General features: G+C 40.0%; 1 protein-coding gene across 2 annotated transcripts; it reads right to left on the reverse strand.

Moving 5' to 3' along the window:
• Nucleotides 1-219: 219 nt before the first annotated feature.
• Nucleotides 220-27,566, reverse strand: LOC135494772 (peroxisomal ATPase PEX1-like). Of its 2 annotated transcripts, none has more exons than XM_064783035.1 (17): nt 27,473-27,566; nt 26,720-26,914; nt 26,212-26,433; nt 26,004-26,118; nt 24,534-25,706; nt 24,081-24,288; nt 23,468-23,700; nt 23,117-23,287; nt 22,698-22,852; nt 21,144-21,500; nt 20,702-20,901; nt 20,250-20,392; nt 19,267-19,538; nt 18,947-19,099; nt 18,643-18,824; nt 18,360-18,446; nt 220-1,863 (listed from the first exon to the last, which is right to left on the reverse strand). In XM_064783035.1, exons 2-16 carry the CDS (start codon nt 26,828-26,830, stop codon nt 18,365-18,367), a joined length of 3,777 nt encoding a protein of 1,258 aa, XP_064639105.1. In that variant the 5' UTR covers nt 26,831-26,914; nt 27,473-27,566; the 3' UTR covers nt 220-1,863; nt 18,360-18,364. The 2 variants fall into 2 exon arrangements, with proteins under 2 accessions (XP_064639105.1, XP_064639106.1); XM_064783036.1 differs by lacking the exon at nt 220-1,863 and adding an exon at nt 12,022-12,090.
• Nucleotides 27,567-27,722: the final 156 nt, after the last annotated feature.

The following is a 27,722-nucleotide window of genomic DNA, read 5'->3' on the forward strand; positions in this document are numbered from 1 at the left end:
TGCCTGCATGTTGCAGCATTTTTTGCATATTGTGGAGAAGGTGGGGGGGGGGGGGCTTGAAAATCATTAAAAGAGTAAAAGTATGGCCCAATACACAAAAGTATAAACCAACTACATGTACTTCAAAGTAATTGAACTAACTGGTTTATGACTATAGGAAGACGGAATTTATAATGAACCTGATACGTTTCACTGACAAAATCAAGGAAGACATTGGTATATTTCAACAAATCATTTATTCATATTTTTTCTTCAAAATCAACAAGCTAATCATGTCTTACAAAGTACATGAAGGATATAAATCAACAATATGATAAATCTACAAGTGATTGGACAGGGTGTAGCAGAAGGAATGCAGGTTCAAGATCATTGTAGCTAACACAAACATGTCAGCGATGCAATGCACAACCTCCAAGCATGGGTAGTGGAGATTGTCACTTTATACACAGAAGATGCATAACTGCAGCAGCCTAGGTGAACTAATAATCAGTATGCTTGAAGTTTTAAAAACGACTTAAAATTTTACATGAAACCTTCACCAAAGTCTTAACATTGTATTTTTCCATAAGAACAAATTTGTATTTTCAATGGGGTTCAACAACAAAATGACCTTTCAACCAATAGTGAAAAGCCAAGGAAGGCTCGTCTTTCTCTACATGGGAAGGCAGGTGAAAGGGAAAATGTGCCTTAAGGAAATACAGCCCAGACTAATTGAAAAAGAAGATATTACAAAAGTTCCAAAACTCTTACGAATATTACAACATTAGTCCCAAAAGTTCTCCAAAGCCCCACAGAATTATGAATTATCCCAACAGACAATTTACTAGAACACCCTCATTCATCACAGGATGACCTGCACAATGATTGCGGTTGCACAGTTCGCCAATTGGCCTCTAACCGGTTTGACAATCAGTTGGTCCTCCTAACCAGATCTCTGATTGATACCAATTCTCCCACGAGTGACACATCTGACACTTTTGTCCTTTACATTCATCACCTTAACAGGTGGAGAAAACGCGCTGCCAAAAAACTCACAATTGTGGTTCTCGACCCAAAGTGCTTCTTTGCATGTCGAGTTGATTAGATTTCCACAAATTACATTTTATACGTTTGTGGGCCATGCTGCTAATCTTCTTTACCCATCTTTCCATTTTGGGCAAAACTATCATAACTAATAGAATATGGGTTCTGTCAACTGGCTGATGTTCTTTTTGATGATGCCTATGGGCTTCTTTTAGCATATTACGACATCCTTAATAAACCTACTCTAAGTCATTGTTATGTTTTGATATATCACATTAATCATAGTTTTGGACACTTTTTCATTTGTTTGATCAGATTATACCTTATGGGTGCATTTTGGGACACTATTATCATTTAAGAACACTAAGGGAAGATAGATTAGTGGGCTCTTGTAGATGCCTTGGGATACTAGTTTTTTCAAAGAAATATTATCCCATTCCTTGCAAAAGTAAGGAAAAGCCATTACGGTATAATTTAGCACGCAAATCATTTATGTTTACGATTTAATCAATGATACCATAATTGGCTAATCATACAAAACATTTTGTCTCTTTTTATACCTAAAACAGTTAGCAAGATTTCATTTCTACTTACTATCTAGGAGAATCACTAGAGACATCCCTGGACTTTGAACAATTGCAGCTTTACTATCAATAACAGTATCATATGGCAGTATTTTCAGTCTGATTAGTACATGTAATTAGATTATTTGATTAGAAAACCAGGAATAATTAACGCTCCATCACCATTAGTTATTTGGTTATTTGGCGGTTAGAAACCCTTGAATAATTTACCCTCCATTACCAAGTGCCAAAGGATCTTGATATACCTTCATTCATTCTGAAAAGATTAAAACAGGCAAAGATTGTAGACCTTAATGTAAAATGAGTTACAAATCTGAGTCTGGAAAAAAAAGTAAGTAAGGCTGCTTGACTGATTGATAACAACATTGTGGTGTTTGACCTGTTTGGAGAGCATACACTGAAAAAACTTGAGTGTCTCTGCGAGGGCGGGTAAAAGATCCCACACAGGTGGACAGTAGCCTTGCGAGGGCTCCATCCATTCCTCTGGCAAAAATCCAATAAAGTTACGATGACTGTAATGATGATGTTGCACCACTGCAATATCAGACAGAAACTCCGTGAAACTCCCCAATCCAGCTCCTTGCATACCCAGCAGTCGATTCAGAAGGTTTTGCGGGGTTGTCACCCGAAATTGGTGACAACTCGTCGTTCAGGAATCCTAGGCAAGGTTATGCAAATATCATTGGAAACTTTAAGGGATTCACGGAAATGTCGAGCATACACTTTACATCAGACTCTGCTGAGGGTGTAGGCCTACTCGCAGAGTCTTTCTAAATAATCTGTTTCATACAAAAACAGGAAGTGAGCAGTTGGGACAACCATATTCCTTTCATATACTGGCATCACCGTCCTGAGGTCCAACTACAAACAATGGGTGAAATTTCTAGTTTTCCCTTGTCAAGTGCTCCATTTCCTTCAAAATTATACAACACAATGACAAGATGTAGATGTAGGATTATTGAAGCAATCAGCAAATGGGCTCAAAATGAAGCTTGAAAGGCAATTTCATTGTTTGTATAACAATGCACAACAATATATGTTTCACTTGTAATTGTATATTATCAACATGCTTTAAGGCTCTTTATATCTAGTGCATTCAGTACATAAGCAATGAGGGGGCAGGCATTTGAGAAGTTTTGGCCAATTTGTTGTAAGACCGTAATCATCAGAAACTTTTTATCGTTGTACATCTACAAACATGTCACTTTTAAGACTTTTAAAACTACCACATTAACAAAAATGAGGCCAAAAGGATAACATGTATTGATTTCAAATGATTACACCATTCACTTGCAAAAGAGGGATTATAGTCACATGCAATTCAAACCATAGGTCTCAGTAATCAAAATCACTCGTTTACAGGGTGCTTTTCCAATATTTTGATGCACAACTGACATCTCTGCTACAATCATACAGCGCTACCTTTCAATAAAACCCCTTTGAATGTATTAAATCACCAAACAACCTAAAGTCACATGAGAAGCGACACTGAAGACCCTTCTGCATGAGAGGGATAAGGGTTCCTGCTACTTGAGAACCTACCCTCAAACTAGTGTTGATATTGTAGCCGATGATATTTCCAACAGAGAAGACAAGAAAGGAGTAAATGATCCTTCACAAGGAAGCACAATGCGGATCTCTAAAGCATTGTCACGGAAACAGTTCCTGGCCACAGGCGAATACGACCAAATGCCTAAACATAAAGGAAATGGAAACCAAAATGGCCTCTGCAGGGTAAGATATCGAAGATGATCCCGGCACAAATGTGAAAAGTGTCACCCCCTGTTTGAATCTTTTGTGTAATATTTGATTCTATTCTCATCACTTCTTGACTATAAAGCTCATTGTCACCTTTGAAATGCGTTGGTTGGCGAACTATAGCTGGAGAGGGTCTGGCTGCATCAGTCTTACATGTTACACACTGGGAAAACCCTGTGAGTCACTGGGTCACAATAATCCCTGAATGGAGTGGAGGAGTTGTGATGTTCCTGACAATGGTTTGGATGACTATGAAGCAGGAGCTTTTATATGCAGAGAATGAGCTTTTGAGATTCTGAGTGTTGGAAGTCGGATAGTCTTGAAAGGCTATTATTCTTTCATGAATGAGGCATCTTTAGATGGACAACCTGCAGAGATATTGTTATAGAAAGCATTGATGAACAGAAAGTAACCTACCATACATTTACAGGTGAACTGAGAGTAACCTGCAATGGAGAATGTAAACCTGCCGTTGGTGTATACAATACTGCCATGGGTAACATAAGGGCCTGCCATGGGACACATAATAGCCTGCCAAATGTAACGTAATAGCCTGCCAAAGGTAACGTAATAGCCTGCCAAAGGTAATGTAATAGCTTGCCAAAGGTAACGTAATAGCCTGCCAAAGGTAACGAAATAGCCTGCCAAAGGTAACGTAATAGCCTGCCAAAATTAACGTAATAGCCTGCCAAAATTAACATGATAGCCTGCCATGGGTAAATAATAGCCTGCAATGAGATTAATAATAGCATGCCAAGTGTAACATCATATCCTGCAAGGGTTTAGGTAACCTACAATGGGCAAACATTGACCTGCAATGAAGCAATGGATTAACCTGCTATGGCGAATATCAACCTGCACAAGAGTCTGCCATGGGTAGCAGAATTGTTACCAATGTGAATAACTTGCCATGATGAGAAAGATACACGCCTGATTATTCCCTGGTTGTATGACATATCTTTCGAAGGACACCATGCAACTGTTATTGACACATCGGTTAAAAACCTACCATCCAAAATTAAATTGTTGAACGACAGCTCCAGATCAAATCCAAGTTTTCTCTTTCAATCTGTTAATAACAATATCTCTACTATGCCAACAATAGCCAGCTGCCTCTGGTGGGAGTCTGCTTCAAAAGCAGGACACTGAGGCTACCCAGGAGGCTGTCTACCCATTTAATGAAGTCGTCATAACTTCATAACTTTTACAAAAGCACCCACTGGACCCTAACGGTAACATCATTCCTCCCTATCCATTATCTGAAGCCAATGGCGATATAACTCTTCTGAATAAGCAGCCTGGAATCACTTGAATAAAGTACGAGAATCAAGCATTAAAGACCGGGATAATTGCGAAGGAAACAAACCCACATTTCAGTGCCGATTTCCCCTTTTTGTCTATCAACACTGGTTCCTTTTGTGGCTATTGACAATGGCTACGGCTGCTTCCGAAATGTTTGAATTCAAATTTCACCTGCGGCTCATAACGAACCTCAATTACAAGTAGAATTACGCCAGATAGGAATGCACGCAACTAAAAAGGATGTCATGTTTGTATTAATTCAACAACTTTCTTCCCAAGGCGTTCTGCTTTACGATCAAAATGAATGTCAAATTAATGATATAGATGGATATCAAATATAATTACATTGTGTTTGTGGTGGGATGCTTTGCCATAGGAATAGCCTACAGACGAATATCTCATCACGATTGTCGAGGAAATTTATCAGTTTAGCGGCCTTTTGTACATAACAACGCATTTCAACTCATGAATACTTCTCACCATGAAGATAAGACTCTTGAACTTATGGACAAGTTATGTGGAATAGGAGAGCTTTGTGCATTTCATTTAAAGATTCCACAAAACAATTTCGAGAACAATTCATCATCTTCCAGCAGAAGTTTGCAAGTGGAGGTTTTCTTCTGGCCGTTTCTTAATTTACAAAGGTTCAGTAGAGTTGTTGAAGTAAAAGTTTGTATCTGTGATGTATCGAGAAACCAAAGCCATGTGATTTTTATTGCAGCGACCTCCAATACTTTTCAAGTTTCAAAATTCACACAATGCAGGATTTGACAAATGCCTGATGGAAACCTTTTGATACTAATCAAAGGAATCAACATACCAAACTTATTCCAAATTCTATAGGAACTTGAATAAAAACAAAAACAAATGTCAGAACTAACATATACTCTCTAATTGAACTCAAGAAAAGCGGGCTTATGCCAGAATATATTTAGTCATGGTATTGATGAATTTTGTTGGATCTGTTTTGATGTCACCTACCCCGTCTTAAAAATCAGAGTACCCTATTCAAATCGAATTCCTTAGAAATGTATAGAAACTTGAATAAAAGGAAGAAACAAATGTCGAAACAACCTTTGCATTACCCCAGACGTTGAGAATCTTTTGTGTAACCTCTCGTGTTAAGAAAAGCAAATAATATTGAAAGGATTTTTATCACCAGTGCCAAACGGACAAATGGATGGGATGAAAGCGTCACAGATTACGACAAGAAAACTTTGTTCCCCCAGATAATAATTTCTTACAGCGAAGATTCCGTGTGACTTTTGAGTGAAGCGTTTGATATGAGAGAAACCTGCAATATTTGCAACTTCGAATGTTGCATTGCCAGTTCAATTGTTGCTTTCTGTGCAAGTGTCTTCCTTTGGCATCAACATCAGGATCACCGACCTTCTGCTGAATTCCACTTCATTGTAAAAAGAATAAAAGCCATATTATATGTTCTGTACATACAATTCAGAGGTACAGAAATAAAGTAACGGGCTTTTCTGCCTCTTTCTGAATCATACTTTGTGTGAATTGAAAGTTCAAACCAGAAAATATCTTCAGGGGCAGCACAAGTTGCGAATTCTCGAACAATTACGCTAAAGTTTGAGATGTTTTAGAATAGAAATTGTCTCCTCCCGCTTGGTATTGGTTGTTCTTTCACCAAACCCCTCTCAGGTGAGCTGTCATTTCAACACATCTCTACCTGCCCTGTGTTTGGTAATACAACCAATACCGACAGTGAGGTATCAATTCCTCAAACACAATTCCAACAAAAGCACCAGATATTGTATTCAAAAGTCCGACTCTGAAAGCGCGATTTTCACTATCGCTGGAAGACACCTTGTTCGATTGATCCGAGACAGATGGACACAAAACCCGGCTCTCATCGCTTTGTCACACGCCAGATAAAAGCGGTACGGATTCTCATAATATGGGTTGTGACCCTTCAATTCTATTGCTTATTGCAATTGAGAAATGATATCGGATGAATGATGTTGTCATTGGGACGTCAGGCCATGGACCAATATTACACCAATACCAGGATAAAGATCAAATCCTTTTACTCAGGAGATGACAGATATAAAGATGACATCCTTTCATGTTTTAGCCTTTGCTGTGGCTGACATTGGTATTTATTCGACTCGAAATTCAATTTGATAAAGTTCTCATGAAAAAATTGAAAATAGCAGGACAAAACAACATAAACTTGCATAATTTGAAAATGACGTGACCATGATGATAACTCTATTTCATTTTTCTCTTTTTACGACCATCCCAATCAACCAATATGATGAATTTTCCGAGACAGCAAAAGTTTAATTGTCTTCATCAAACTTATATTGAAATGGCAACACTTTCCTTTAAAATCAACGACAGAGAAAATTATTTTTTTCTATTTTTGGGCCATTATTCATTCATTATTACATTTGGTCAAAGAAGGATAATTCAATATTGGATTTCACAATTACCTAATTTTGATTCAAAATGGAAATAGTTAACTCCAGGAAATATGACATTACAGTCAATGTCACCATGATCAATCTTGTAGTGCTGAGCACAACAGAACATCCCCACACTTCTGTTGCAATAAATTATTTCAATTTGAAATTTATGGCACTTTTTGGTATCACTTGGCTTTCTTGTGTATAACTTCTATTACGTTTTTTTCTGACCCACAATTAAATTCAAACGGGTACCCCTAAAAAGCACCCACAACAACCAGAAAGAGTGCACCCTCACAATCACAAAGAGATACCAAACACATTAATAAAACCACGAAAGCCGAAGAAAATCTCAGCAATAAATAACACCAAACATTGAAAGAGCCAAATGAGGCATTTTTCAAAAGACGTCAGCACAATGGTGGGAGTTCCATGACTTTACATCTTTTACACACTCGATTAATGACGAGATTTGTTCAAATAAAACCCTACGCCACCACTCTCTATTTCTAATTTCCTGAATCCTACGAACATTAACTCCACGCCATTCTGTTCCATTCTGCACCATTCTCTCCGACATGGAATACGATTGTCCTAACGATATTTTAATAGCGGCATTATACATAAGTGAATGGGCTTGTTGTCTCCCCCAATAACCGCATAATAATCAGCTAATAAATACCGCAAGGAAAACGCGGACAGAGAAGCTAGCAAATGAACCAAAGTATAATCAATGGGAGAAATTTCCGTTCTATTATCAGGAGGCTCTTGAGTTGAGTGTATGGGTCATTGAAGCGATATGTAATCAAGAATGAACAGACAGCATGTCCTAAACCGGTCTGCCTCAATCGCACTCTGTCAGTGTAATACCCATTCAGACTGTCTATATAATCGCGAGAGTGGATTTCGTAAATATGAAAAAACGCAATATAAAATCTCCCTCAGTGACATTTTACGGACACAAACACCGGTATTGTTTTGAACGTCTAAATCGAGGAGTTCTGCGGATATTAACGATGCTGTTAATTAAACGTTGACCGCAGTTAGCCAATATGGTTTTCCTGCCCGATTGTCCGCGCCTGGTAAAGCAAACCACAACCTGCCCATGCACCATGTCCCTAACAGTGGCTATTTTATAGCACTTGTGTTGAAAATGCCCAACACAAAGTAGGCACACAAACCAAACCTGTTTGCGCCAATTTACTTCTATGATATTACCAGCACATTCTAAAGCTTGATTATTGAAGAGATTGAGAGGAAACAGGCAGGGAGACAAAACTCTATAGAGCTACTAAAATGAGCGTTACAAAGTCCGCAATAGCTTTTCAGTGATCTTCAATAGGCCTTTAGATATCATAAAACCACATGACCAAATCAAGGGACAGGGGAAAAAACGTCACGAAGGGATATTTGACCAAAGTCCGCAATAGCTTTTCAGTGATCTTCAATGGGCCTTTAGATATCATAAAACCGCATCACCAAATCAAGGGACAGGGGAAAAAACGTCACGAAGGGATATTTGAAAATTCAAATTCTAACAACAAAACCTGCTAATGAATGAACTAGAACTTTAAGAAATATCACTGTTTCAAAGACAAGGTATTAACGAGTGAGTTTAAAAGATCAGAGAATGGAGGTCGAACTTCTACTGATTCATTCACTTTTGAGATAATAGTCACACAAAAGGTGATTATCGTATAGGCAGCTTCAAAGAAAGGGATCACCTACTATAAGGGCCAGCTTTACAATAAACTCAATGGAGTTTTGTTAACCTGAGGGATGGAGGAGTAGAAGAGTTCAGATGAATCAAAGTTTTTTCCCCAGGATTCATCGCGAGGTACGTGACACTTCAAGGGTAATATTATACGCTATTCGACACCAGGCCCGTCAGTTTTTACCTTTTTAATTATCGTGGGTTCTAATGGACTTTTTAGAAAAACAGCTGTTTCAAGTTTGTAATAACGATTGGCTGGATTTGGGGCTGAATTGGAGGAGTATGGGTGGATTGCACTGAGAGAAGGGACAGCCTAGTCCACTATACTCCAGTCGTTGATTAACAAGCTATTTCAGTCTTCAGCAAGTTTTTGAAGGAAAACTGCCTTGATGATGGAACACAAATTGAGCACAGGGAAAAAGCTCGAGATTCCCTTAGACCAATATATCAAAAACCTAATTCTGAAATGGAATAACTATACTGCAATTGACACTGCCACCGGTGCCAGAAAAATTGAGCATTCATCCCATAAAATTACATCACAATGTCAAACAATATAAAATATTACATGTAACACACACCTTAGTCGCAAACAGAAAAAAGCCTGGAGCTGATCCAAAACTTTCAGGGGCAAACAATGGTGTTTCACCCCTCATGCTCTCTTGGAGAAAACTTTGAAAACAAATCCACATTGCGATTTTCAAATCGGTAAATTCAATGACCAGAATGCATCATGACACCACCACCACAGACAACGTTTTTATCCCGCTTTGAAAACGTTTCGGATTTTTCAGTATCCATTTCCCACTTTTGTACTTTTGTACTGCTAACTTTTGGAACAGTGGGATCTGTATGCATTTCGTTTGCTTTTTATCTGTTGGATTACAAACCCTTTGTTGAACTGTATCTATTTCATTAGGCTTTGTGTTAAAGAGTCAGGCTTTTGAAACATTATACACAGACTATGGTAGGTTGGCAATGGTATTGAAATTCTAAAGAAACGAAGTCTGAAGATCATTTGGTGAAATTTCAAGGTACTTTCCTCCTGAAAGGCATGCTGCTTTTGATTCGATCATATGGGTGGTGAAGTGTCAAGACATTTTCAACGTTTAGCCTGTCTGCCACTGTGAACAAGTGGTGTTCTTCTTAAAACAGGTAGGAAGGAGTGGTGACTGATATTGATTACAGCAAACTTCTTCCTCATCTGTGTTCAGAAGTTTCGAGATGGACACAGTAAGCCTGTCATCAATAATGAAGTTAAGATGGTTCTCCCCGCCGGTCTCTTCAATGTTTCCTGATTAGTCCGCTCGTTAGTCTCAAGCAATGTTCTAATTAGTCTCAAGCACTGTGCTAATCAGTTTAAAGTGAGTCTCCGTTTGACACGAACGCCCTGTCACCGTTTGTGACAACAATGATCGAGTGCAGGTGCCTTTATTAAATTGCTGCCCTCCATAACTGAAGATTCTGAACGTCATGTCATCTTCATGACATTTTGAATTAAAATGACAAATCTTCCTATCTCTCTGCCTATTTAGCACCATTATTTAACTTTAATGCCCTTTTCAAGTTTGCGATAAAAGTAATTTTGATTTAATTCTTCTTCATCATCTTGCCGTCTCTCTCGATCTAATCGCAACTCTTTCTCGGCATTAGCTGTATTTCTCACCTAGCATTGATCTCAAGAATTTTAAATAATTTTGAAGGGATTTTGTCAAGAGTTCCCTTTAATTGTCTTCCTCATAATATTTTAGCACCTGGGTTTGGCCTACCCTGCCACGTTTGGGGAGACAACTAATACACTGTTCAAACCTCTCTATAAGGACACCCTGGGGGACTGGAAAATGTTGTCCTTAAAAGAAAGGTGTCCTGATTACAGAGATCAAATTGAGTAGAAATGACCTACATGGGACCAAAATGACCATCCCTAATAGAAAGGGTTTCCTGCTAACAGAGGTATCCTCCAAGGGAGACTCCACTGTATTTCTATTTCTATTAACTTGCTTATATCAGTTTTTCACTGAATTCAAAGAAACCTGGTTTCAAACCTGAAGAAATCGTCATTGAAATGCAAATTTCGCCTGAAGATTCTTGGGAGAATCTGATAGCGTTATTAAATCAGATACGGCACACCAGGGGGACATTGTGAAGGGCTAGGCATTTCAGATATTGAACAATTCCCAGTTCAGCTTATTCAATGAAGGTAACCGAATATAATATTGAAACATGTTCTGAATTAAACTTAATATAATGTGACAACAAAGTGGAGAGGAGAAAGAATTTGAATTTCTAATTCCTAATTCAGTTACATGACTGAAAAGTTTTTGGAAAGACTTTCAAATTTATTTTGTTGTGTTTCTTGTGTATTGGAACTTTTCGCAGCTTTGTGGTGAAGAGTAGGAGTATCATTGAAAATGATACTCAAGGGATTGGAACTGTAGTCTTCCTAACCTTGACCTCAAGGTTGTTTTTTTGGCGCATGCTTTGACTTGATGGTTTCGAATGCGGCCTGTTCCATACTGAATGAGAGAAACTCACAGGATATTGAACTAGACAATGACGAAATCAAATGATAACACTTCCGATAAATGTAATCAATAAGTTTTGTTTATCGCGAGCTCGAACAAGAACCTCTTGGAGATATCAAGAACGTCTCTGCGCTCTTCAGAAATAATGACACGCAACGAAATTGAATTACTCGCAAATAAGACTTGGCGGATCATGGGCAACACGCTATCAGGAGGACAACTAAACAGATTACGATGCGACAATTATCATGTTTATACGCGCAGTCATTTAATTAGGAAACGGGATGAGAAATTTGTACTGTTTTCTTGGTTCAAAGGCTCAGCCAATCACGAGTGAAAATGCGACGTTGTACCGGTATTGCCGCGGCCGATTGATTGCCCCGAAACCTGATGGTGTCATAACTAGGTACGATAATGGAGGTTTTCCGCTAAGCTTTGTGCCGGATTCAAATGAAATTTACCAAATTTGACTCATCTCTCGGCGATAATAGCACAATTTCTAAGGTATCTTTGATAGAGTGAGAGCGCTTTATGCATACTGATGTAGGCTATGTGGACGATGAATACCTCCACACAATTGATATTCTACGCTAGCTCAAAGTGCGGTAATTACCGACTGTCGTCGCAAAAGGCAGATAAAAATAGCAATCGCCCGAACTGACACTGACATGGACGAGTGAATTGTTGGCCATCTGATGTAACAATTGGTGTTCTCATCGCCACGAAGGATGGTGAATACACAAAGTCAAAGTTGGCTGCGGGAAGAAAAGATGGGGAGAATAAAGATGCAAGAAGAATAAACAAAATCAATGGTGTGAGAATCAAATTCCCTGGTAGGAATGCTAAGGGTTAGAGGAACTTTTATTGTGGTGGAACATCTTGAAGTTGATTACAGAATAAAATGAACAGAGCACTTTATTTTGTCTTGATGCTCAGCGCCACACATCATAAACACCATATTTTGGCAATTTTATTGAGTATTGAGAGTTTTGAGATCTTGTTTAACTCGAGCCTCTTGTTGCTATAAAGTTAATAATCTAAGTCAAACACCAATAGAAATCCATAAAAAAGTGATTTTCTTCGAATAAAGACAATCAATTTCGGCTTGGAATTTTAGCCAACAAGAGGTTTGCAGCTTTTTTTCTCTCTTGGCCTCTTGTGGTTAATTTATCACAAAAACGGTTAGCGATCTACAGAAATGTGATTCTCTCATGATAAAAGGTACTATCAGACATCATGACAGGTTTTGTAGTTTTAAAATGGAAAATTGGTAAAAACATAAAGCAATTGGAATCCTTTTAAAGCATAAAGCACTTGCTATAAATCTTTCTCTGGGGTCTCATTCTTTCCAAACAGTTTTCATAACGAGTCAAGGAATAACAGACATATATTACACATTCACTATTACATATCCTGCCACTTTCTCTAGGGTGGGTCATTCATTCTGCTTCACTGAATTGCGATCTAATTCGATATTAATATTCGCATTCTCACAATGTCCATATAAAACTGGGCGTCTTTGTCGAGAATAATTCCCCATTATACAAAAGTATCATGAGACCCAACTGAAGAATGCCATCATGAAAGAGAACAACAGTATATCTCTCTCTTGACAAAGCGGCCTGACAATCCATTCATCTTAACCACAAAACCTATGGTCCTGATAACATAAGCCTTACAAATATCCACAAATGTCCATAAACAAGAAACTAGAGTATTATGATATCTTTCACAAAGCGTGACATTCACAGCATTATTACGGTTGATTTCTTTTATGTTGCTGCTGTTAAGCGGCAAAGAAAAATGGCGTGAGTACAATATCATTATTTCATATGACATGTTTGAATGGTGAAAGAGAATTCTTCGATCGAATGGGGTGGGAGCCTCTCATAAGTTAAGCGCCGACAAGAGTGGTTCGAACTTCTGCCTGCTGCGGTTTAAATTGCATGCTAGAAACATTGCTTGTTTGCAGTTGTAAATGCAGATACCTGCAACAAGAACCGGTGATCACCGTGACCTACAATCAATATAGCCCGGGAATTGCCGGTTTTACCTACAGGTGAGATATCGTTTTGTTGCACATAGCAGCGACTGTCACTATTTCAAAATCCGAATTTTCCAAATCCAATACAAAATCATCTCTTTGATATCCAACAAATGCAAATACAGACAGATAATGAAGGCCTTAACTACAAGCATCAAGTTAACACTGCAAATGTTAGCATATCTTTAAGACGTACACCGTCACAACAAAAAGGATTATTAATCAGACGAGTTACGACTTTGAAGTTCAGAAGGGAAAAAACATTGCAAACTTTGCATGCGCATCTGAGTGAAGATCCTTTAGTATTCCATAACACAAGCTGAATAGAACCGGGCCTGTATTATTCCTTCTTGACATTTACTGACAATTGAGCCACCTTTAGCACGGAGACTTTTAGCTATCAAAGACATATATGGTCTTTGTTTGTCCTGTTAGTCTTCACGAAATGAAAAGGGGACAAAAGTGAATGGCATTAGCCTTTCTAGTGCTATTATCTCCAGATATCATACCAGCGACGCAATGTTCAGTGAGAGGTCAGAAAGGAAAACGTGTTACATTTCGAGAGCGGCATTTAAAAATAGAATCACATTGTAAACCATCACAACACAGAATGAGGTGTGCAGCGAAATTATGATTCCGGGACAAAAGAATTTTTGAATCGTGAATACTCATAAATGACTATTAGTCACAAAAAGACTTTTGAGCCGTCAAAGTATAGGAGCTTGTCATTTTGGCGAGGTGAGTGGGATCATCGGTTTTCTTTTTCACGCTCAAATAATACCCACCTTTCTCGAAATTCTAACGTCATGAGTTGCCTTTCACGACTTTACAATTGACATGTTATGCCTTTGATGCGTGCATGCAAAATGGTATTATCTCCAACAGATTACCAATGTCGTAAACGAATATCTCAACATGGAAACACAAAAGATCTTTAGGTTCACACTCTATAAGTCATTTCATGTCAGTTAGGATTTCGTACGGTGACAACAATATTGCGCACAATAACGATTCAAAACTATCATTTTCATCATTGTGATCGGGCCGTATGCTTCAAAGTCGGGTCATGCAGAACCTAGATTATGCAGCGAGAGAACATGAGAATTGCTGCAAGTTGGCGAAGCGATCAGAGCTTGAATATCACAGGGGGCATCTCGGAGATGACGAAAAGTAACATTTGATGAAACGCCCAAAGCAACGATAGGTCTGTGGGTTCATAGTGTGTCCGATTACTGGCCCATCAAAAGATTTCTATTGAAAACACCAGAACACGGATCAGCCATCGCTGACTTGCGATAAGAATCAAACCATCAACTACCTTTTTTTCCCACAGAAAGTGATATTTTATTTAGTCATGGCAAAAATGATAATTTTTGCAGGTCCCAGTTATTTTTATTGCTTGTTTGGGGAGGGGGGGGGGCACTTTCAAAAAAAAAGTTCAAACCCATAGACTAATAAACAGCAGCGTGCAGTGACCTTTTTTCTAAAAGGTGCATCAGAAAAATCACGTGAAGCACTCAAATTCCAAAAGTTTGAAAAAATATCAAAACTTTTCTCAACAAAAAATACCAAAAATAATCCAATAAATGGCCAGAAGGTAATAGATTTCTAAATGTCTTGTTCAATTACTGCCAAAGTTGGCCACACTTGCGACATGTATGAGAGTAAATGGCACTCATTCCTAGACAATACCTGTTTTTACCACAACAAGCCATCGCATGCAAGACCAAAAAAATCCAAACGGAGACAATTTCACCAAAAGCTGACAACTTCTGTGTCGATTTCTGAATAGAGTTGTGTTTGAAATGTACGCGGATTCGAGGTAAACTTGAGTTGAAGTGATCTGTAGTAGCTAATGATGGTTTGAATACGCAGAGGAAGGAGTTAGCCCCGACATGCAATAGCATAATAAGAACACAATAGTGCCAAGATGGAGCGCTCTGTCAGGCTAAACACAACGTAATGAATTTTCTGTCTCCGACTGTTACTGGATAATGAACATTTCGTGCCGCGGCAGCCACCCTCGTTGCCAGATTCAAGCCACGACAAAGCCCCGCTTGACGGCAAAGAAGAAATCTCCGTCAGCTGAGCATGATGAAAGAATAAGACAAGTCATGTCTTCGTGGCGTAATTGCTATCAGGGGTTCCTCGCGAAGAATGACGAGGTTTCCGTGGACAATGAAAGTGACACCGTTTCAATAAAGGGCTGCACGATACTGCTTATTATTGCTGTAATAAAATCACCTTCAGCGCACGGAACATTGCCACAATGGCCTCTGTTTCATATTAAAACTGATTATCGCGCGTCACCTGTAACCCCGAGAAAAATGACGCAATGGGCTCGTGTCACTTTAACTTAAAAGGTGAGAGGTGTATTGTTGTGCCAATACTTTTAATGCAAGCAATTATAAGATGAGGATGAAATGATGAGCTTTTTCAACTGAAAGTGCATGCTGAGGATTTGAGGAAAGTCCCCCTCTTTGACCCCTGAGGAGGTTATGGGTTTGAAAGAGCTAAAATGTCACGTAACAGCAACAATGAACCTGGACAAGTTTTTCATGACGAATCCCAAAATGTCTGATGTTTTAGCGCGGCTGCTACCATTATCAATGCTAAGGTGTTTGAAAACAGTAAGAGCCACTGGTGGTGAATGTCTGAATGTGTTATCAGCAGAGGACAAAAATCTCAACAATTGAATGGCCCTAGTCGCTGGGCCATGTCCTGAGGCTGGAAACTGTAGTACCAGTATCACAATATTGCCTGAGAGTATTCATTTCAGAAAAAGCGATCACACCATCAAACCAAAAACCAATAATCCTACAAAATAGCAATGAGAATAGCTCATAACGAAGACAAGATTTAATCAGTAGTTTGAATCGAACATATAATTTCAATGCAGAATCCCTTTCTCAACATGCAATGGGAAATAAGGAAGGAAATTTGTGAGATAAAACTCTTTTCTGATCGACTCCTCATTCAATGGAAATCAGAAAAATACATTTTCTCACAAATTTGCAAACCAAAGTTCAAAGATTTGTAATCAATGAAATCATTTTGCAGAATGGTTTCAATAAGTGAGCATGGCGTGCTCCGAACCTGACAAATTTAAGTGATATCTCGCATTCTTCTTGCAGAATGGTAATGTGTGTGTGGATTTAAACTAATCTGAATCTACTCGCAGATTTAGAAAACATACTGGCAGATTTTGAAAATTCTACTCGAAATTCATTTGTCGAACACTCAGTCAGATGAAATGAAATGAAATTTGATACTGTATGAGTAAAAATCTGAACTACAATACAGCAGAACAGATAAGAATTAGAAGTCTATTGAATTGAAATTCATTTCACATCTTGTCACGAATCAGTTAAACTTCTTACAAGCTCATTTTACTGCTAATTTCACCCCAATAACTTATCTCATCCATCGTGAATTATTTCAAGCGAGTTTTCAAAAGTCATTTCGAACACGCCCAGGATTGTCACACAACAACATTTGGAATGGATTACTCACGTTAATTTGATCACGATGCGACAAACACAAACAAAACACAATCAGATTGATCCGGGTTCACGACACAACCAAATTAGTCAATTCACATCAAAGGCGATTAACGAGGCACGCCACTCCAAACGGCGCTGATTTAATAACGATATCTCATAAACAAACGCAAATACGTTTACGAGCAATCGTATTTATTTATCACAGCGACATCGCACCAGCATACCACAAGTGACAAATTTTAACGAGGGTGATCAAAATTCTCAGCAGCACTTTAATTAGTGACACAGCCTCTTTTGTGGTTTGAACAGTGCTCGTGGAATTTCAGAAGAAAAATCCCAAATTTCTGTCAGTAATTAAGTCACCCCAGGGAGTTTAACAATTAGCCCACGTATGTGGCATATTATTGCTATTATCTGTGAATCTGTCCCAACGCTGCAGAAACGTTCCGAAATCTGCATGACTTTGTAATTAGTTAACGGGGTACACATCTCCTGGTGGTATAAATGAATTAGACTGCTTGAAATGACATACAAGTGATGAATTTCAATGGCGACCCGTGGGTAAAGGCGCGTATTCATACCATTGTGACCACCTAGAGTCATGTCTCCAAAACAATTTTGACAAAAGGCGATTCATTTGTAAACATTCTACGCAATACTTCGTAGATTCGCCTCAAACGAAATCTAGCTTCACGTATAACAAATTTAGATTTTTAAATGCGAGATATGAATTTGAAAACTAGATTTCTTTGAATTCAATTATAAGCCATATTGAATTGAAAAATCTCAAATTTTAATCGAAACCAAAACTGAAGAGACCACCATTTGTTTTGGTCTTTCGTCCCAGATTTATAAGACAGAACACAGTTTCCAAATGCTTCTAGACTTGTAAGACAGAACACAGTTTCCAAATGCTTCTAGACTTGACAATGCTAGTGCAGGGAGGCCAAGTGACAATTTTCCATTTCGAGAAAATGGGCAATCCCACAATGCGGCCAATGGGAAATATTTCTGGATAGCCAAATTCAAGATATAGTGAACTGCAGTTTCACTAGGTGGCAGCATAAGACTTTGTGCAGCCAAAGCTACTTCGATCATATTGCAAAGCTACGGAAATTGAACCGTGCAATGAACAGCCCTAGTGCTGCTACCTGGTAAAAGAAGGACAAATCACACATAGGTGACAGCAATAAGACCACGTGGAAGTTCCTTTCATGTTATTTTTCGATTTTCAATTGCTCTTTCCCGATCCTCGCATGGCACTGGTTTGGGTTGACATTGCTCATCTCTCCAATTAACAACAATCTATAGTCCTTACCTTGGATTACTGACCTGGCACTCACATTGAGAAGATGGAAGAAATACCTTGAGTTGAGAATCTTAGATAAGGGACCGGGTCAGGGAATAAGAGGCCAACTTCCAGCTTGTCAAAATGAGAGGAAATGAGGTGAGATACTCACCCTGCTGAGATACTCACCATGCTTAGGATAGAGTGGCTCTTTGACCCCCAGGGGGCGCCTGCGAGCCAAATATTCCGCCCCGAGATGACACAAAACTTTCATATCTGAAAGTAAGAATAAACTGGGTACCAATAGACTGTATTCCTTTTTACAGGTACCAGAAGAAAATTCACAATCCACCAAAATGAAAATAATAAAAGGATTATTTTTTCAGAAATTTTTGTGATTTGCAAAAGTAAAGACACACAAAATTGTTGCAGATTCCAGAATCTCGGAGGACTTATTTTTGCTTATACTCACATTTTCTCAAACCTCCACCTCTCAGTTGCCGACACCGAGGGCTGCAGCTCTAGGGCCACCTTCATGAGGTGATCCTGGGTGACTGTGATGGCCCTCGACGCAGACAGCGTCCTGGAGAGCTTCTTTTTTCGATGACGTGCAGATGTTGTCGGCTCTTGGAATGGCTCAAGGAGGTTTGCAATCTACAGAGAATAAATCGATCTTTTAGAGAAGAACATTATGTGTAAGATAGAAATAGAAGAGATAGAGGCAACTTCTGAACCACAAACAGCTTAGAGAATTAATCACAGAATTTTCCATTTACCTGTTCCTCCAGCCTGTTCTCCAGATCAGGGGCAAGCTCAACTACCCCTTCCTCGAGGCTCGGCATATAGGTAATCCGATCCCTAGGCTTCTCAATGACTTTCTGGACCTGTGGTTCAACTCTCTTAGCCAAGACAGATGATTTCTCTAAAATCTGCAAATCGAGATCATAATATTACACATGAGAAAGCTTCATCTTTGAATCTTTTACATAAAGACAGGATCGGACCCTAAACTAACGTTGTGACAGTCAGGCCTCTCCCGACCCTGGCATGATCAACATCATATCACCCAGTCACAACCATCCCACTTGTCTCTCACCTTGCTATCAAACTGTCCATGGATGGCCTCTAACTGAGCACTGTAGAGCAGACCCTTAAAGTCAGCCCCAGTGAAGTGCTCACAGACCTTGGCCACAGCAGCGAGATCAACATCATCAGCGAGAATCATCTTCCTCGTCAATGCTTCCAGGATTTCTAACCTCTCGTTCTCGTTTGGCATTGGACACAGAACAGACTTGTCCAATCTGCCCGGACGGAGGAGGGCCGGGTCTATCAGGTCTGGACGGCTCGAGGCAGCAAGGACATAGACGCCTTGAAATGATAAATTCCAGTGATAAGATGAATACCAGGATCTTTCCAGCTAGTATAGCTGATATTTTTCGGTCTTCTTCTTCTGCTCACAGAAACTTAAGCATTTTTTTCACTCCACAAGTTTGCCCTCTCTTCATACACATCAATGCACTACAAAATGTACAGGGGGAACTTAATTGTGAAGTGGAACGCACTTTCTCCTCATACACATCAATGCACTATACAATGTACAGGGGGAACTTGTGAAGTGGAACGACCTCTCTTCATACACATCAATGCACTACACCATGTACAGGGGGAACTTGTGAAGTGGAACGCACTCTCTTTATACACATCAATGCACTAAACAATGTACAGGGGGAACTTGTGAAGTGGAACGCACTCTCTTCATACACATCAATGCACTACACAATGTACAGGGGGAACTTGTGAAGTGGAACGCCCTCTCTTCATACACATCAATGCACTACACAATGTACAGGGGGGACTTTGAAGTGGAACGCCCTCTCTTCATACACATCAATGCACTACGCAATGTACAGGGGGAACTTGTGAAGTGGAACGCCCTCTCTTCATACACATCAATGCACTACACAATGTACAGGGGGAACTTGTGAAGTGGAACGCACTCTCTTCATACACATCAATGCAATACATAATGTACAGGGGAACTTTGAAGTGGAAGTTTCCTTAAAGTATAGCCAGACGTACCCTCCAAAGCTTCCACTCCATCAAGTTGAGTGAGCAGTTGATTGACGACCCTGTCAGTCACACCAGTGCTGTCGTGGCCTCGCCTTGGAGCAATCGATTCAAACTCATCAAAAAATAGGATACAAGGCTTGGCACTCTGGGCTCTGGAAGAGAGATTATTGTGAGAAATATTCTATCAACTAACACCACAATCCCTGGCTAAAGCTCACACAAATGCAGCACATACTTATTTCTATTCCAGCATCGATCCAGGCAATGTGTTTGCAAGCCTACAACAATGGAATTCACCGAAAATGAGGCCAAGTTGAAAAAAACATGACAAATCAAGATGGCACCTAGGATTTTTGCAAAGTCAAAACAAAGAATTTAATGCCTTTACATCTTGAAGAACCACCTAGAGGACTTCCCAGTCCATACAGAAACAGAAAATATCGCAAAAGATACCTACTCACCTCGTAAATGTGTCCCTCACAGCTTGTTCACTAGCACCAATATACTTGCTGAGGAGTTCGGGGCCCTTGATACTAATGAAGTTCAGTCCACACTCTTTGGAAACTACCCCAGCGAGGAGAGTCTTACCTGTACCGGGGGGCCCATAGAGGAGGATCCCTGATCGAAGTCGCAGGGGGCACTGGGAAAATAGCTTCGGATACTGAAAAGGATGTGTAGAAATCTACCAGTGAAAAATGAAGATGTTCAGTCCACACTCCTTGGAAACTACCCCAGCAAGGATGGTATTTCCTAGACCAGAGAGGGGGTCCTCCCAGGAGAATGCCCGATCAGAGTTTCACTGAGAGGGTAATGGTAGGTACATTCTAATACACTAGCAAGCCAGCTTTAATCAGAAGATAAAAAAATGCATTTGATCAACAGACCCCTCTTCATATAACATACCTTGGCTGGTAGAAGAAAGGTCTCCTCCAAAATCCCTTTGATGTTTTTCAACCCTCCGACATCCTCCCAACCAAGATTCCCCGCAACTTGCAGAGAGACATGATGTAGAGCAGACGGAGTGAAATCTTCCAAACTTGCTTCAAAATCGTCCATCTCCAGAGTGCATTCCTTTTTACTGGAATGAGGATTTTGCGACAAGCTTGCATGGAAGGCGCGATCAACGACCTTCGAAAGGTCGCGCGCAATGAAACCTTCTGTTCTTCCAGAGATCGTGATGAAGTCCAGTTGGTCAGTTGTTTCAGGGCTGATCACAGGATGGGACTTGATCAGGTTGACGAGAATATCATGTCTTTGGACCTGAAATTGAAACTACAAATTCAAGCATATTTCTTTTGAAGTTGAGATTTTACCGTGATGGAGGTAACAGTATAGACAATGTCAACATAACTCTAACACTTGTAGAACAAGAGGCAATATGGGGTATGGTTGATGGTTTGGGTTGCAACACAAGCGCCAAAGCCTACTACGTTGACCAACCAATAAGCCTAAAACACACCATGTCACATACAGCATAGTAGGCCTACACTGGCCTGATGAAACATGTTCATCAGAAGCAACTGCCAGGCTATACAATGTACAACAATGTACATGCACAAATGCACTGAGTTTGAATGGTTCAGATGTTTCAGCGATATGAGTGCATATCTGGTTGCGCAATCCTCATTTGGATTTTTCATACTGCACATTCCACATTAGGATTTCCTATACTTCACATGCCACATTCTGAACTATTAACATAGACCTATATTAACATAGGCCTACTTAGGTCCAGCAAGTTCATTGACCTGAGATGGGGACAGCAAAGACAAGGCAAAGTCTTTGAAGTGCTGTCACGATAATCTGCAGTAATTGTACAAAAGAGAGAAAGCATGTTATGATAGAGAAAAACATGTGATACAGTTAACTGAAAGAGAGAGAGCATGTTATGATAGAGAAAAACATGTGATACAGTTAACTGAAAGAGAGAGAGCATGTTATGATAAACAAGACATATGATACAATAAACTGAAAGAGAGAGCTTATTATGATAGACAAGACATATGATACAATAAACTGAAATAGAGAGCTTGTTTTGATAGAGAAGACATATGATACAATAAACTGAAATAGAGAGCTTGTTTTGATAGAGAAGACATATGATACAATAAACTGAAATAGAGAGCTTGTTTTGATAGAGAAGACATATGATACAATAAACTGAAATAGAGAGCTTGTTATGATAGAGAAGACATATGATACAATAAACTGAAATAGAGAGCTTGTTTTGATAGAGAAGACATATGATACAATAAACTGAAATAGAGAGCATGTTATGATAGAGAAATACTACTATGATGCCATAAACTGAAGAAGTGCAGACTTAGAATCCAAAGAATGGATAGTGGACAGAATTTTGCCAAATAATACTTACAATTAAACCAAATTCTGGCCACATTTACGTTTTTTTTGTCAGACAAATGACAATCACACATTCAAGAAGCTAGTGAAACATACCTGGTTTGGAGGCTTTATTTCAATGACCTCTTGGAAGTAATGTATCCCACGCGACATGATCAGGCTCTGGTGGATGGACGACATCGAACGGACAGTTGCAATGACAGCAACCCTCGACCTCTTTTCAACATGCTCTTGTAGCAAAGCTTTTATCACTGAAAAGAAGAAGAACATTGGAAAAGCTTATGGAATGAGCATCGCTTTAAACAGTTCAGCTAATCCAACACCCTCTGAACCAATATCTGTTTGGCCATAAGGTCCTTTCTTCGAGTAATGCACACAGAAACTTGATCTGCCAGAAACTACATGTTTGTTTAAATCTCATTTGAGTGTTGGGGCCATGGCCATAGTTATCACAGTTGTTATAAGTTTAGACAAAATCAGCATACAGGTAGGTGGCTGAAACTATGAAACCTTACCCTCTGCAATGTACATGTAATACAATGCTTCTGTACCAATCATGGTCTCAGGGCCAGAGGGTTGGCTACAGACGTGATCGAGGTCATCCAGGACGACCAAGGATGGCTGGCGCCATTCCGCCTCACACAAAGCCTGCGAGAGAATCTTCTGAATTGTATCGGGTCTTTTACCTTGAGAAGAAAAAAAAATGAATGAGAGAGTTGGTGAGACTATCAGGTCCTTACTGGAAGAAGAGTAATTTGGACAAAATGGTCACCAAGTCTGACCGGAACAGTTGAGGCCCCAAGCTTGAAAGAGAATCAGCCTTCCTCAGGCTGCGAGAGAATTTTCTAGATTACAAAATTACCCACCTCTCAGTGTCATGCACTTTACTACATTTACATATGCCAGATGAGGAGGCTTGGAGAACCTCTCACAGATCTCGCTGCAGAAGAGACTCTTGCCAGCTCCCTTTGGCCCACAGATGAGTAAACATCCACTCTGGACTCCAGGCTGGTCGCTGAATAACTCCCGAGCTAATGGTTTCACTGCGAGCAAAGTGTCGAGGAAGATTGTTGCACTTTTTAATAGTTGGTCAACGCCTCTGCAAAAAGGTTGGTTCATGAGATAAGATTGAAAACAGGCCAGACGGATTAAGGAAATAAAACACTAAATGAAAAAGGAAATTTAAACATGGTATCCTTAAATGCCGACATGACTTGCTTTTAATCCTGCATAACAAAGGCTGAAGTTTGTGAGGGCGTCCCACCCTTCCTTGGCAGCATATCACCCTAGCTTGGAGCAGCCCGCCGACGTTGCTAAATGTTTCTATAGGTAGACCACCAGGCCACCCTACCTCGTGTTGCACACTGGCAAAACTTCTTGAATAACAAGGTTACCACCCTACCTTGGGAAAACCTGTGGAGAATTTGACTTCAGAGTTCAGGGTTCAAATTGCTAGAGATAGAAAATGAACTTAATTACCCAAGCGAGATCACCGATTTGGGTACCTCTGGGTCGATATCCCTGAGACCTCGAGTTGGCAGCATCAAATCTTGAGCTTCAAACGCCACTGACCCACACATGACTAAGATGTCGAGTTTATCAACAACGTGGGGGTAGATCAGGATGTAACATTGACATGGCGTCGTTTCCTCTGACGCCAAGGAGACAAGATACTTCACTTGGAATTCTGAAAATGAGAATCGTGTTTGTAATCATTTTTATAAATTCTGATCAAATTAATATTACCATTCCACAGTGGTCTTGATTGGGTGGCAAGGACCGCCAGCTTGGTATAAATTCCTTAACCATAGCCCCTAAATCACAAAACCAATGCACTTCTGCAATACCACAAAGGAAATTATAACACAAATTTTTTGTGACAATGATCAGAATAAGTCCAGAGATCAAACTTGGGCTGGATTTCATACTTACTAGAATCAAGTCTGAATGACACTGTCGTATTGTTATTCAGCACCATCGGACATGAGTACGACGTTGTCTGCCGAAGCCAGGTCATGAACGCTATTTTTATCATCTCTTTTGTGTAAAAAGAGGACACCTTGGAAACTGGGTACAACGTCAACTTAGTAATGTCCTTTGGTTCAGTTTTCAGTGCTTCGATGATAACCCGACCGGTTGCTTCAAAACTGTACAACTGCCGCAGATGATCTGGCACAGTCACGTGATCAAGACAACTACCGTATCCTTGCTTCTCAGGTGAATCCGTCACGACCACACGGACAAATCCACACATTTCATCCCGCAATTCAGGACCCCCACGTTGCTGTGATTTTGTCTTCCCTAGATTGTACTTCCTATGTTCCTCTTTCTCATCCGGGGACAAAACTTTTATAATTTTTGCCAGGAAGTGTCTTGGGATAACTTTTCCCGGTGTCCACCACTTCTGCACTGTGTGCAAATCGACAAAAACAGACATGGGTTGTTCGTACTCTAAACTTCTAATTCTGCTCTCATTTTTGGACTGTTCAGGATCAAGAGGGTTCCCCCTTACATTAGGGGAAACATCTTGCCATTGCAAGGAATCCTCACATGATGATGCATCAGCTTGACTAAAGTCACCACCACAAGAGTCACTAACTTTGTCACACATTTTTTCCTTATCACCCTTGGATTTTGCTTTCGACCTGTGCTTGACCCTCAAAAAGGGCTGAACACGCAACAACATCTCAAATTCAAAATCTAACATGTCAGGTTGGCATGATCTGTCCTCCACCACCTCTTCCTTCACTTCAACCTTTGGTATGTTAGGTGCAGCCGGACCAGGAACAGCCCACAAATTTCTAAACATACTCATGATGCCCCTTGTTGAGTCTGCACCTCCTTCCATTGCAACACGGCCATCGGACGACACCTTTTGATCAGACTTGACACCAGAAGTCGTCTGGTCCGTCTGAGTCATTCTACTCAACGTGTCGTCTGCCTTTTTTATGTTCTGTTTACCACCAGGAGCAACGGGATGAGATTTTGATGGAGATTTGCCTTGGCCTAGGTCTGTTTTCCTTGCATCTCGTCTGTCCTTTGGAGCAACTATGACTTCAGTGTTGGTTTGGAGGACGGCAAACTCACATGCTGGTTTCAATTTTCCTGAAAATATGGAAGGAAACCGACATATATGACTTGTGACACCAATATGCCAACACAGCACGCTGAAGTACTACATCTGTGTAATGGTTAGATCTGAAAGCTTAAGCCCTGACAGCATGAGGCTACTAGTTCTTAACTACCCCAGCAACATCTATTTGTCAAACACTGAGAGTGCCAATAACAGGCAAACACCTCCAATAGCAAGACCTAGTGGCCCCGAGTTGTAGTTTTGGCCGACAACTTGGTACCGGGGGGACCAAAAATGAGTATATCCCTCCCTGTTTGCTGGCGACTTACCAATGTCCACAAATATACAGATGTTGCCGCTGACCCATATTGGCAGGATCTGACCTTCCCATACCACTCGCACTTGATTCAGCAGGTTACCCTCAACAAAGTTAGCATGCAGCTCCTGAAAATAATTGAAGGCATGATTATTCAGCTACCAGCTTTTCCCACTTGAAAATAATAACCAATACTCAAGAAATTTACCCATCAAACTTACCAAGATCTCCCAGTCATTCACTGAAAGAGGTTCCACAAAGACCTGATCACACAGACAGCCTGTCACACAGTTCACAATAACCTGGTCACCGTGTTTGATTCCAAGTTTGGTTGCATATAAACCATTGATTTCAAGTGTGTTTGGTTCCGATGCCCTGTCTCGGCCAACACCCAAGAAAACGGTCTTATCCTCCGTTTCTGTTTGAACCTTCAAGACTGTGCACTGAAAAATTACCAGTTTGGTTATTAAGACACAGAGAAACACTTAAGGGACAGAAATATGTTTACAATAGAAAGTCAAATATTGAATCAAATCTGCAATCATTTCAAATCAAAATGTTCTCCGAAGATCTTGATTTTGGCCCTCCATGCAGGCCTTATCCTAATCCAAAGAAGCATTCAGGTCATATTTTCTCATCAATTTTAACTTGAAGATTAACAACCTGGAGCACCAGTGATGCCTAATGGTGTGCTCAACTGGACATAAGCGAGTCTTCTGACCAACATACCTGCATAGTTTCATTCGAGACATTCAACAATTTGGCATCCAACTGCCTGGGGATGGCTACAAAACAGTCCTTCCTCGGACTGTAATGGACTTTCAGGACTGTCTTCTCCATGATGTCAGAAGGTTTTGATTAAGAATATTGCAGAGACTTGCTTTAAATCGTGAACCAGAACATTTCCACATTAGATCGTCTTAGCTAAAAAGAAATAAGGTCAATAAAAGAAGGCACCATTACATTATGTAATCAAACTGTCATCCTGTCAAAACAACACCACCTCAATGTAACTTTTGCCAGTGTAAAGAAGATTCTTGCTGCCATCCTCAAAGCCACTGTTCAAGTGGGTTTTGGCGCCAAGTTATCATATCTTGACCCTCGGCCAAGGGGCGGATTAGGACACATTGCATCTTCTTTATGTTCACACTGGCCCTTCTCCAGACATACGGTAGAGAGCACAAATGAAAAGAGATTTTCATTCTGCGGGACAAGTGGTCCCCGGCCAGCACATGCCACACATTGCCACTGGCACTGGCGGCCACTAAGGGCTTTTGAAGTTTTGGCTTGCATGCTTTGCTTTACTCAACTCAAGTAAGTAGAGACTTTTTTAGTTATCAATTGTTCGTCATCTCATCTCATCATGCTCATACTCATAGTCACCACTCCCAGCCTCGCTTGATATGGTATTTTTCTTATTGGCTATTTATGTATTGCAACAAGCTTTGAATAAGTCTTATATACTGTTAATTCCTTTCCTACCTCACACTTCAGTAAAAGGTTCAAAAACACCTTTTTTGTTACATGGAACGAAATCAGCGCCTCTAGTGTCAAGATTGACATGAACTGTGGGCTCGTTAGGTCTCGTTAGGGAGTTTTTCCCAAATGTACGCGATGATGACGTGCCCCATTAACAGGACGTAACATCTATTTTAAAATGCGTTTCCAAAGTGAATGCATGAGGACAACCCATTTGTGTCGTATATCACTGGAAACGCCCGATTCCCCTGAT

The sequence above is a fragment of the Lineus longissimus genome, chromosome 10 (genome assembly GCF_910592395.1).
Source record: "Lineus longissimus chromosome 10, tnLinLong1.2, whole genome shotgun sequence".
Taxonomy (NCBI): domain Eukaryota; kingdom Metazoa; phylum Nemertea; class Pilidiophora; order Heteronemertea; family Lineidae; genus Lineus; species Lineus longissimus.

Excerpts from the sequence above, each read along its gene's own strand:
- LOC135494772 (XM_064783035.1), bottom strand. The coding sequence starts at position 26,830 with ATGGAGAAGACAGTCCTGAAAGTCCATTACAGTCCGAGGAAGGACTGT. Across the intron at positions 26,434-26,719 it reads TCTCGAATGAAACTATGCAG|TGCACAGTCTTGAAGGTTCA; the intron begins GTATGTTGGTCA and ends GTAATTTTTCAG. Across the intron at positions 23,288-23,467 it reads AAAGTGCATGACACTGAGAG|GTAAAAGACCCGATACAATT; the intron begins GTGGGTAATTTT and ends TTTCTTCTCAAG.